Consider the following 12253-nt stretch of genomic DNA (forward strand, 5'->3'; position numbering starts at 1 on the left):
CCTGGGACTGACAAATTTTGCGGTGTCTATTCTATATAGTGTTTTGTGTTAATTTATAGGTTTCACTTGTGTTATTATGGCTATTTTGTTGTTTGTATGTAAAGTGCTTTGTTACAGCTTTAGCTGTTGTGAAATGCGCTATACAAATAAAATTGTATTGTATTGTATAAGACATTTTTTTGTTTGCTTTACAGGGACTTGAAAGGATTAGTAGGTTGATTTTCTTCCATAAAACCTGTTCAACACTGTTATAATGCTCTTTGACTGCTCTACTACTGTGTATTTCGTAAGTGTTTTTTTAAAGTGCTTCCTACATTTGACTTAATTCGATACATTGGCCTACATTTCTGTGTCATGAAGGCTTATGGTTTATCATCAGGCAAGTTTGGAGCTAAAAAAACCAGGCTTAAATAGACACTAAGTGGGCCAGATTGAAGACAATGCTTCAGAGTGCGTCATACCTGCTTGGCTATGTGGCTCCCGCCTGAGTGTTCCATCCTTGGGGGATTTCTTCTTGTTCCTGCATCTGTGCGCCACAGCCGTGGGGCTCAAATCGCCGAACGCGGCGGGAGATTGTCCTGACAAGAAAGCGTGGTTATCAGCCTCGAGGATTCAAAGAGCTCGAAAAATAAATGTGACACGATTTTGGGCTACACGAAGCCCGATTCCAACTGACCTTTGTAGGTTTCCGCCCAGCGGCTGCTGCTCTGGTGCACCTCTCCGCTCTTGGTGAACAGATCCGGGTTGGACTGGGAGAAGTGGGAGTGCTGACGGGCCAGCAGGTCCACGTGCTGCGGACGGGCACTGTCGGCGGGATTCAGCGTGTCCCGCTGAGGGGAGGACGTGACCGAGTGGGACGGCTGGAGGGCGGCCGAAGGTTCGTCCAGCAGGTAGGTTCTGGCGGGCAGCGGGGGACACCAGTCGTCGTCTTCCTCCCCGGAGCTACAAGCATGAGTGGTTGTCTTGAAGGCAAGGGCTGAATATTCAAAACATCTTTTTCTGCTTGTTTGTCTGGGTTTGTTTATTCATTCAAGCAGCAACATTACAATATGTTAAACAGAAGTATGGTAATAATTTATTGTAAATAATCCCATCTACTTTACTGGTACGGAATGCTGGTGGACAAGCCTGGACGTACGTTGTGTTGCGTTAGCATTAGCATGCAGTAGGCTGGATGTTAACATTTCGGTATGGTGATGTGTTATCATCTCCTTTACTGGTTTCCCAGCTAATTTGTACTTCATCTACATTGGCACACATTTTTGTAACATGTATTAATTGAGGTACAGTATCTGAACAAGAAAATAAGGATTTCCTGTTTAACTTTCTTTTAACCCTTCACAGTCATGGCCCAGATGAGCGTAGCTCACACAAATAACCGGAGGTGGGTAGAGTAGCCAAAAATTGTACTCAATTAAGAGTACCGTTACTTAAGAATAATATGACTCAATTGCAAGTAAAAAGTAGTCCTCTAAATCAGTGTTTTTCAAACTCTGTGCCTGAGATGGCAGGTGAGCCGTGGGAAATGATCAAATTTGTGTGCTTGTGCAGTCTATCGCCTGGCAGCGTAATCATGTCTTTACTACATTGTAGTACTCTTCCATACCAGCAGGCAGCAACAGCAGCAGGCAGCAGCAGCAGCAGGTAGCTAATTGTCTTTGTTTAGAGACAAGCGAATTAGTGACGCATGTTTATCCAAACAGGCCCACACTGAGTAAATATCAATATGAAACATTTTAAAATACTTTTTTCTTTGTGTTCATTACATTCCTAATTCAAGACATTATAATATAACGTCATTCATCAATGTTAAAAAAATTGCTTATATCAAAAATATAACACTTATATTGTTAAAATAAGCTTTTTGTTTTTCACAATTTCAGCTGGTGGTGTGCCGCGGGATTTTTTCAATGAAATAAATGTGCCTTGACTCAAAAAGGTTTGAAAAATATTGCCCTAAATAATAACTTGAATAATATTAAAAAAAAAAGTACTCAGTTAAAAAAGCTACTCAAGTAGTGAGTAAGTGGTGAGTAACTTCCTTTTTTTTTTAATCAGAGCATGAATATCAAATAAAATATGAATCTGCAAAGTAAAATCTTTATCAAATAAATGAAGTCAGCACCAAGAAATCCCCGCTATAGCATGGAAATCCGAGGTTTATAACGGTACTTTTTTTTAAAAATCAGGTTTTTACCATATGCGGTAGGGGTAACTAACTAAAGATCTATAACTTGGCAGTCTCCAAACAACATTTCTTCAGAGTTGCTTTAATTTCAAAGCACCTGGAGCACTTTTGTGAATAACATCATTAGTGCCAAGAGGCTCAATTAAATGTCGGACATGTCAGTGCAAAACAGAATGAGTAAATTAATGCTGTCAGATTACGGCTAATGCCATCAGTAAAGACACGGCACGGTCAGAGCGGACCCGCCATGCCACGCCGCTATGTCTGCAATCCAACCTGTCACAAGTGGTTAGAGGAGACGCACAACACTCCGGAACCACAGAGTGCCGCCTGCAGACACCGCTGCATGTTCATTTGCTAAAGCCACACTCACTCAAAAGTTTGCTTTGAGGAGTTAGACACGCAACTTTTGTGATCTTCAATGAGACTTTTGCTGTTTTTTTAATTTTTTAAAACTTACTGGGATAACGTAGGACCTTGGGTGTCGTATTTTATGCCATATCCCATGGAATTGTGGGTTGCTATGTCAATATGCGGCTTATATAAAGGGGTGGCTATTCTGTGGATTTTTCTTCCACCGCTAGGGGCGCTCTAACCGGAATTAGAATCAAAACTGAGAAAAAAAATCAATGCAAAGAAGAATATGCTACTTTTTCTTCAGCAGATAGAACACGAATGACAAATTACAAACAATTATTTTAAAATCTTCGCCCCTTCATCTTGGAACTCAGAAGAAGTTCACTAAGAAGTTTGCATGATGCAAGTTTTAAGATGAAAGCCATCGATCTTGCTGTCCAGGAAGGAAACCACGCTGCTGCACGCAAGCTTAGGGTCAATGAATCTATGGTGAAACGTTGGAGGCGGCAGCAGGAAGTGAAATGAAGATAACTACCGGTACCAATTATTTTCTCTTAGTTCTGTTCCGTTTTTTTAATCCGCAAAGTTGCTGCCTTGTTAAAAGGCACTGTTAGGAAAGAATCTGTTCATATACATACATGTACATTTACAGTTCAAAATCATTCTGTAAATGCAGGAAATAACATTTTTTTCCATATAGATACAGTAGGTGCGGCTGATAACCCCATTCATCTTTAATACCGTTTTTTTCATTATTATTATTTTTTTAAATAGAGTGGATGCGGTTTATATAAAGGTGCGGCTTATAGTCCGTAAAATACGATAAATTAATTTGGATTATTTACCATCGTAAACTGGCTTTACGTTGTGTGTGGCCCATGGGCAGAACCCCAACCAACTCCTGCCCTTACTTGAAAGTGGCTCTGGATGTTCATCCAGCCTTGCTGCTCAAGTCATTTTCAGAGAACTCGTTGTGGGGTGGTTATTATGTAAATTAGCCCCTCTGTGATGTAACAGTGAGGCTGAAGTGCAGAACGGCTATCTCACAAACGTATTTTTAGAAATTGTCAGACAACTGAAGATTCACTTGGCTGTTTAATTTCACAATTGCTGGTGGGCAGGAAATCCAACGACAAGCCATTAAATACCGGTACTTAATTTTCCAAAATACTGGATGTCCCCTTCCTTTGAGGGGAAGTCAACCCAAACATATTTTTTCCAGAATATGTTCTATGGAGGCCCACTTGTCTAAACATGGTGTTCTGATTAATATTGCGTTTGTGGAATATGAGAAATCCACCCGTTTTTAGCTAGCTCAGGGTGCGGCCATTTTGTCACTTCTGTCGGCTGAAGGTGACATCACAATTACTCAGGGCTCAGGTAATGACCAATCGTGGCTCAGCTTCAGAAAACAGGTGAGCCGTGATTGGTCATTATCTGAACCCTGAGCAACTTCGATGACATCTTCAGTCGACAGAAGTGACAAAATGGCCGCCCCTTGAGGTGGCTAAAAGTGGGTGCATTTTGCTGCTTAACTTATATTGACTTCCCCTTTAAAAAAGAAAGGAGAGGGTTACCTGCACTGATCCTCGCCATCCACCTCAGTGCGACGTCTGTCTTGGTTGGCAGGAAGAGGAAGAGACAGCACGTCCACCCAGGTGAGAGGCGCCGGCGTGCACACCGACCCAGTGGATCTCTGCTTGACCAGTTTCTCTATCAAGAGTACAATCATGACAACATGCCTCAGTGAACACTTCAGTCCACTTGCTCCACCTGTCACAGCATGAAGGACACTCATCTCATTTGGACTTTTTTTTCCCCCCCAGCGTCAAGGACATCAAACGTGTCCTATTACTTTTGTAGACGGAGGAAGACATGCGTAATCAGCAATAGGCTACCTGTACTACAACTGTGTCATTGCAGATGATGAGCACAGCTTAATGGGAATCATTGGTTTGATTGCGTGTCATTCTCTTTTTCTTTTTTGCAATTCTTATTCCAAAACATGGACTACTGCCATGGGTAAAGTCACGCAATCAGCCCATATCGTGCGAGACCGCAGTTCAGCGAACGTCAAAGGTTTAACTTAACATGCTTTGCTTTCTTTTTGTGCAACACATATAATGTGCATCATCACTTATCAATGTTAATGTGGGCTGTTTTGATTTATCTTTTTAATTCAGCTATGACTAACATTAAGACTGAGCTTAGTATGAACTCAGTATCAACAACCTATTTTTGCATGAGACTGCGAGTTAGGAATGTTACAATTATTTATTTCCTCTAGAAAATTTATTAGGAAATAAAAGGAAAAGTCAACTCTTCTATATCATGACCAGTCTTTTGTACTTGAATTGATTTTTGCAGCTATTAAGGGATGCACGAATTGAAACAACAGTAGTGTTCTTAAAACCCGACTGGAAACCTATTTGCATTCTTTTGCTTTTAACACGACTTGAGACTCTGCCCTTGTTTCAATGTTGTTATTGTTGAATTGTTTCTAAATGATTTAATGTTCATTTTGACTTCAATTTTTGTATTTCCAGTATCTATAGCACCTAGTTTTGGTTTTAGCTCATTCCTCAAATGCTTTATGTATAAAATTGAATTGATCTGAGTGTTTGGATGAACACATTGCAAGAGCATGGAATTCACTGATGCAAGGACATATTATTATTATGCCTGTTAAGCAGTCCCTTGGCAGAGTGTCCTGATGGTTGCCATGGCAGCAGATATTTAACCAATTCATTCTGCAACCTTGTTAAGTCTTGATGAAAAACCAGGAATCCATTCACCGTGGCTCTTCTTGGTGTAGTGCAGCTTGGCGTATTCGGAGGTGGAGTGTCCCGACTGGACGGTCCACTGGTCCAGGTCCTGCTCCAGGGTCACCAGGCCACTGTTGGACAGCGCCGGGCTGCTGCTGTACGGGTCGGGCCCCTGCTTGTACGAGGCGCAGGAGTAGGTGTCGTAGTAGCTCAGCAGGTCCTCCTCGGCCGCCGCCGCTTTGATGGTGCTGTAGATGGGACTGTCGCTGGACGCCATGTTGTTCTTCTCCGAGTGGTAGTTGGCCATACCGACAGCTGCACAGAAATGTGGAACGTGACACCAGAACATCACGCGTGCAAGTGTTTACTCGCACACTTTCTTACCGTTGTAATATTTCCCAGAGTCTAGTTTGCCGGAGCAACAGTTGATGGAATCTTTGCTGTTGTGTATCAGGTTCGGAGTGGACCACGAGTCGGCCAGCCACGGGAAGTTGCCCATGTTTGATCCCAACATGCCCGGCCTGGAAGAAGTAAATACATGAATCAAAAATATAATAAAAAAATATTCATCATGTTTACTACTGTGGTTGTAGTTTGAATTGGTATGACTGTGTGAATGGGATTTGTTTTCATTGTGAAGGCAAAATCAAATAATAAGTAATGGGCGTAACCTAAAGAGTACAAGTAACGAATTTGAATGAGGTCAAAAAGTTTCTTTATTGCAGGAAACTCAATCAAAAAGTGAAACTCATATTACACATATTCAATAAACACAAAAATATATACAGTATATTTTCAGAACAGTCAAATACTACCTAGTTTCTATATCAAAAATCATTTTGATTATTTCACATATAATTTTCACATTTATTAAGATGCTGAATGTTTGGTTCTTGTTAGGTATAAGATGTAATTATCACAACGATAGGAAACAAAATCATCAAGTGTCTTACTCCGCGTAGAGTTTCACTTTTTAAAATGTTTTATCCATCCATCCATCCATTATCTGTACCGCTTCTCCTCACAAGGGTCGCGGGGCGTGCTGGAGCCTATCCCAGCTGTCTTTGGGCAGTAGGCGGGGGACACCCTGAACTGGTTGCCAGCCAATCGCAGGGCACACAGAGACAAACATCCGCACTCACAATCACACCTAGGGGCAATTTAGAGTATCCAATCAACTTACCATGCATGTTTTTGGAATGTGGGAGGAAACCGGAGTACCCGTAGAAAACCCACGCAGGCACGGGGAGAACATGCAAACTCCACACAGGGAGGCCGGAGCCGGGATCGAACCCGCGACCTCTGAACTGTGAGGCGGACGTGCTAACCAGTCGACCACCGTGCCGCCTAAATTTTTTTATTTATTTTTTATTTATTTTACATCGAACCATTGAAATAAATGAAATTTTGCATGGTATTCTCATTTATTGAGATGCACCTGTATATGACAACATGACCATGAAAACAATCATCAGAGTTAAATTATAAAGCATATTCTTTACCGTCCATTGGTGATTCCGGGTCCTTCACTGTGACCAAAGCCAACTGAAGGGAAAAAAAAAAGGATGTAAAGTACGTAAAGTAAAAAGTATGATGCATAATTCCAGTTTCGAGAAATTGAAATAGGAAACAATTGGAAAAATTACAGGATTTCAAAATAATTTCAACAGCAGTATAAGCTATTTCAACTGAGGTTTGGGACCTAGAATGATTGGCGGGTCAATTTTTCAGTGAGTCACCATTTCATTTCAATTATCACGTGCACACATTTAAAAGGGAAGTCAACCCAAACATTTTTCTTTAGAAGAATATGTTCTAAGCAGGCTCACTAGTTGAAACATAACGACCAATCACGGCTCAGCTTCAGAAAACAGGTGAGCCGTGATTGGCCCTTACCTCAGCCCTGAGAGTCTGTGATGTCATTTTCAGTCGACAGAAGTGACAAAATGGCCATGAGATGGCTAAAAACAGGTGGATTTTGCTGCTTAACTCATTCCACAAAGGCAATATTAATCAGAATGCCATGTTTAGACTCGTGAAGGCGCATAGAACATATTATTGCACGGAATTGTTTGGGGTTGACTTCTGCTCTAAGGGCTTTCTGTGTATGCAAGTGATTATAATGGCAATTGATGTGATTTGGTATGCATGTTTGGGTCCCGGTAGGAAATAATCTGAGGTGGGCATTCCGTCAAAATGACGGACGCCCGTTTTGCTGACGATTGACGAAGACGGGACACCAAAAACAGACTGATGAAAGACGGAAGGGGGTCTTCATCCGTCCGTGTAATCGTCATCCGTCATTGGCTGTTAGTCCGTCACTGGCGGACGCCCGTTTTCTGACTTTTTTTTTCTGGGGGGGGACTGATGCACCAACAGATTTCTGACGGACTAACTGACAGACTTAACTGACGGACCGACAATGACTTTCAGTTTGTTATGAAAAATAACGGACTTACGAATGACAGACCAGCAAAATTTAGTAAAATGCCCACCTCTGGAAATAAAGTTTCAAAATTGGGCCTTGAGTTGTAAAATTTGAGAAATGATACAGAGTTGTAACTGTTGTAAACAAAGCTAAAACAACACAATCTGGTGACATTCCCACAACAAAAACAATTGAAAAATTGATGAAAACAGTTGTTTTTTCCTTGGTTTAGAAAGTCTCTTTCAAACAGATGAGTTCATGTACCAGAAGGCATGTTCTTAATTAAATTGTCAAAGGTTGCCTCAGTATTGTTTCTTGCTGCTTTATAGAAACGAATACACTTGAATCAGCCGACAATGACTTCAAGCTTTGAGCATGTCCCACAAGGTCTAATAAGACTTTTTCCACTATTTGTTTTGGAGGAAATGTGTGACGACGGATTTTTTTCATGGTCTATTTGAAGTGATAGAAGTGACACCTGAAGTCACAGTCATCCTTTCGACTTTGAACGACGCCCCCTACCTCAACATGAAAAGTGTCACATTTCAGAGGTTCAACCAGAGTTCACTTTGGCTGGATTTAAATTGCGTAGTTTGAGTGACAAAATCATAACTTTTTCACTTTTTTTGTACAGAAGGTATGTGTGTCATGATGGCGTAATTAGAACGAAAAAAACAATGCACGGAAACTGCTACCTTTAAATTGGATTCAGGCCCCTTCCAAATATGAATAAAAACCTGATAAATGTCGTCTGCCAGTGTAAATACAAAGTAAACACACACAGATCGAATATAATGAATGTAAGACAGTAATATCTGCAATATAAACTACTGTAAAATCCATCTGTCCATCCATCCATCGTCTATTCCGCTTATCCTCACAAGGGTCGCGGGCGTGCTGGAGCCTATCCGAGTCGTCTTCAGGCAGTAGGCGGGGGACACCCTGAACTGGTTGCCAGCCAATCACAGCTACTGTAAAATGTCTCTTCTCTATACGGTATTCCTCAAGTACAAAACCCAGCAACAATTAACTCAACACAACAGCAAATTAAACAAAACAAAAACAAAAAAACTAAACAACAGCAAATAAAAATACAAAACATCAAATAACACAAGAACAAGTTAAAAAACGAAAACAAAAATAATCACAACAGCCAATGAAAAACAAAGAAAAACACAAAACACAACAACAAATAAAAATAAAACAACGACAAGTTATAAAAAAAAAAATCCGATCAAATCCTTGGTTTGATTATGTTATGTTATCCTCCGAATATTTTTGCACCTTTCAACAGCCCCGCATACATCGTTCACTTTCTTCCACCCGCTACTTGACTGGACTGATCATTTCTATACACATAAGAATTGAAAACAAATGAAATGAAATTAATAAATGATGAGAAAAGTTTTTTTTATCTGCATTGTCTGATTTAGTGACGTATGGACCATGCCTCAGGGTGTCAGCCATCTTGGGGCAGTCATTTGTCAAGAGCTCCGCAACAATGCAGCTTCTCTGTTCTGCTTGGCGTTGCACAAATCGTCAATCGATAATAGATTGCGTGGCATTACTTTTCACAGGTAGGAGAAGTTGTTTAAAACATTAGCTTAGGCAAGAAAAACAAAACAAAAAACAATTGAAATCATGGAAAATGCTGTCTATGCTAATTACTCAAGCTAGCTGCAAAACAACAACAGTGAAGTTTATTCAGTTGAACTAACGTGGGCTAGTTTTGTTGCATTGCTTGAAATATGGGATTTTATATGAATTTTAAAGACGGGGGGAATCCATGACCAACAAATTTTGCTACTGACCTTGAAGCTTAGTCCCTAAACCGCGCGAATAGCGAGGGTCCACTGCATTGGCATTAAATCTGAATGGGTCTCTTGGACCTGCATTGTAAACAGCCTTTGTCGCCCATGTTTTCCTTGCTTACCAGCCGGCGTGTACGCGAAGGAGGTGGTGTAGTGGCCCAGCTGCTTCCTGCGGCGGTGGCGGCAGTAGAACCAGGCGCTGAGGCCCATCAGAGCCAGCCAGGCGGCCATGCCCAGCCCGGCGATGAAGGCCGGCTGCCGCACCACCACGGTGATCCGCTCCGGGATGCTCACGTCACCACCGCTGCCTGTTTTCACGGGTGTGGAGGTGTAGCCCCCTGGCGCAGCTGGGGGATAAGCAGACAGTTAGAGTCAAAGTCCTGGAGCTTGTCCAAGGCAAAGGTGGACAACACTCAACTGGTTGCCAGTCAATCGCAGGGCGACTGAGTGGGAATCAACCCTTGTCGACTGCATGAAAGTAAGCGGTGAATGTGAACCACAACAACAAAAGTAACAATCATACCAAGTAAATTCAATTTAGAAATTATCATAAAAATAAATAAAGAATAAATTAAAGGCACGGCACTGCGGACTACTACAAAAATACGAATGATAATACAAATACATTTTGAAAATGATGAATAAATAAGCAACAAATAAATACAAATAAACATGATGAAACAAATAAATGCATGGAAATAATAAAAACAAATACAAAAAACCAATGGTATCATTCATAGAGATTTAGAGATGAGATGTATATAGAAAGATATAGTTAAATGATAGATTGATAGCTAGATAGATTAGATAAATGGGCCGGGCAACAAAAAACATAACATAATAGATCAATTAAAAAAGGGGATTCAAGAAGCCAGACTAAATCCCATGTCAGCTGCATGAAAGTACACGGTTGTTGGCTCAATAGATAAAAACAAAAATGTTAAAAAATAAATTAGGGGTGCACTGATCACTATTTTCTGTCCGATCACCAATTTTTAAAAAGCCTGACCAGCTGATCCTGATTTTAATTTATTTTTTTTATAAGCAATAACACACACCTTCGATGTTCCAATCTTGTTTTATGGTAAAACACTGAACGATACCTGTGGAACAATACAAACAGGTTGTTTTAACTGCACATGAGGTAGTTCTCTCAAATAAAAATGAAAAGCCTATTAGCCATCTCACAGCAGAAGAGGACAGTGTGGCTGACTTTTTCAGACCACCGCAAAGGGAGATGAGATCGGCGGAGAAGTTTTATTTTAAGGGGTCGGCCGATCACAAATCCCCGCAAAATTAAGGAAATTGTCACAGCTTCTGAGCCTGGCCGATTGATCCGTGCACCCCTAAAATAAATAAATGAAAATAAGAAGAACAAGGTCTAATAATTGTATGGTAAAAAATAATCAATACAAAATGAATGAATAACTGATTAAATAATAAGAGAAATAAATAACACATATACATATATTTTAGATGTATTTCTTTCCAAATAGATAAATAAATGGAAAGATATATAACTACAATAATAAGGGTCGTGTAAAATGATCAAATTAAAACGATACAACAAATAAATGCATGAACTGTTAATAAATTACCGGTAACATAATTTTAATAAATGGGTAAACAAAGTTATAAAGACATAAAAAATATTGATGAATAGGAAACTAAAAAATTAGAAATGAATCAACAATTGCCAATAATGCTGATCATATAAAATCACTACAATTCAATAGAGTTGATTCGTCGAGGCTACTGACAACATCGGCAATGTGTCGGACTTACTGAGGACAAGGTGGACAGGCGAGCTGGGGGCACCGACGCCCAGGCTGGTGACGGCGGCCACGGTGACGGCGTAGCGCACGTCAGGCAGCAAGCCGCTGAGCAAGATGGACACGACGGCGCCGTCCACCGTTCGGTTGACGTGCTTCTCCCGGTCCAAACTGCTGCTCACACACCACACCTGAACACAACACACAGACTTGTTCATTCTATGCTGCAGTCATTCCCAAACTCTCTTGAGCCAAGGTGCCAAGGCACATACCATATTTCACACAAGAAAAATCACATGTTTGGCACCAAACACAAATGTCACAAAAGTGGCACCTTGTGTATATACTGTATTGAATTATTATTTTTGTTGTGCTATTAGTAAAGTACTAACATGATTTAAACAATTTTTTTTTTACACATTTACAAGTTATAACATAAGGCAAAGATTTAAAAAAGGCCAATATCTAACTGTCTTAATCTTTTGTAAAGTAAAACAAAAACTAAAGGTTAATCAAGAACATTCAATTGTTCTGCCGGCGATTAATATCTTTGTTGTTGGGAGTGTTAAGTGACCCAAAAATAAGATGTTTAAATTCATTATACACTGTATATTTTAATTAATACGACGATAAACGATTTTTCCCATTCTGCCAAATATCAGAATCGGAAAAAAACATTCATATTGGTTGGGCCCAACACTACAGCACTGTAATTGCTCCATTTTTTTCACTTCCCTCCCAAGTGGCAATGTATCTACAGCTTGATTGCAATTCAAATAAATAAATAAATAAATAAATAAATAAATAAATAAATGTCAAACAACCAATGGCTTGTAGTTTGAAAAACTCACAAGTTGGGCCACTGGGTCAAGGTGTTACTCAACACTGAAAAAATGATCTCATCTCAGTTTACCCAGACGTTCACTTAGAAT

General features: G+C 40.2%; 1 protein-coding gene and 1 long non-coding RNA gene across 3 annotated transcripts in view; one reads left to right on the forward strand and one right to left on the reverse strand.

The window, feature by feature from the left end:
- Positions 1-12253, reverse strand: part of LOC147145143 (roundabout homolog 2) — an 85419-nt gene that overhangs the window by 5391 nt on the left and 67775 nt on the right. For both annotated transcript variants that reach the window (XM_086035542.1, XM_086035543.1), the window contains 8 exons: positions 11335-11512; positions 9672-9896; positions 6813-6855; positions 5695-5831; positions 5341-5625; positions 4123-4258; positions 677-942; positions 462-578 (listed from right to left, as the gene is read on the reverse strand). In XM_086035542.1, the coding sequence (XP_085891668.1) occupies positions 462-578; positions 677-942; positions 4123-4258; positions 5341-5625; positions 5695-5831; positions 6813-6855; positions 9672-9896; positions 11335-11512 (1387 nt within the window). The remainder of the gene's footprint in view (positions 1-461; positions 579-676; positions 943-4122; positions 4259-5340; positions 5626-5694; positions 5832-6812; positions 6856-9671; positions 9897-11334; positions 11513-12253) is intronic.
- LOC147145144 (uncharacterized) lies at positions 415-5888 on the forward strand. Its single transcript, XR_015087441.1, has 4 exons — positions 415-890; positions 4108-4203; positions 5361-5666; positions 5765-5888. It is a non-coding gene; the product is annotated as an uncharacterized LOC147145144 (long non-coding RNA).

Source organism: Filicampus tigris, chromosome 7 (genome assembly GCF_054856515.1).
Source record: "Filicampus tigris isolate MCC_2025a chromosome 7, RoL_Ftig_1.0, whole genome shotgun sequence".
Lineage (NCBI taxonomy): Eukaryota > Metazoa > Chordata > Actinopteri > Syngnathiformes > Syngnathidae > Filicampus > Filicampus tigris.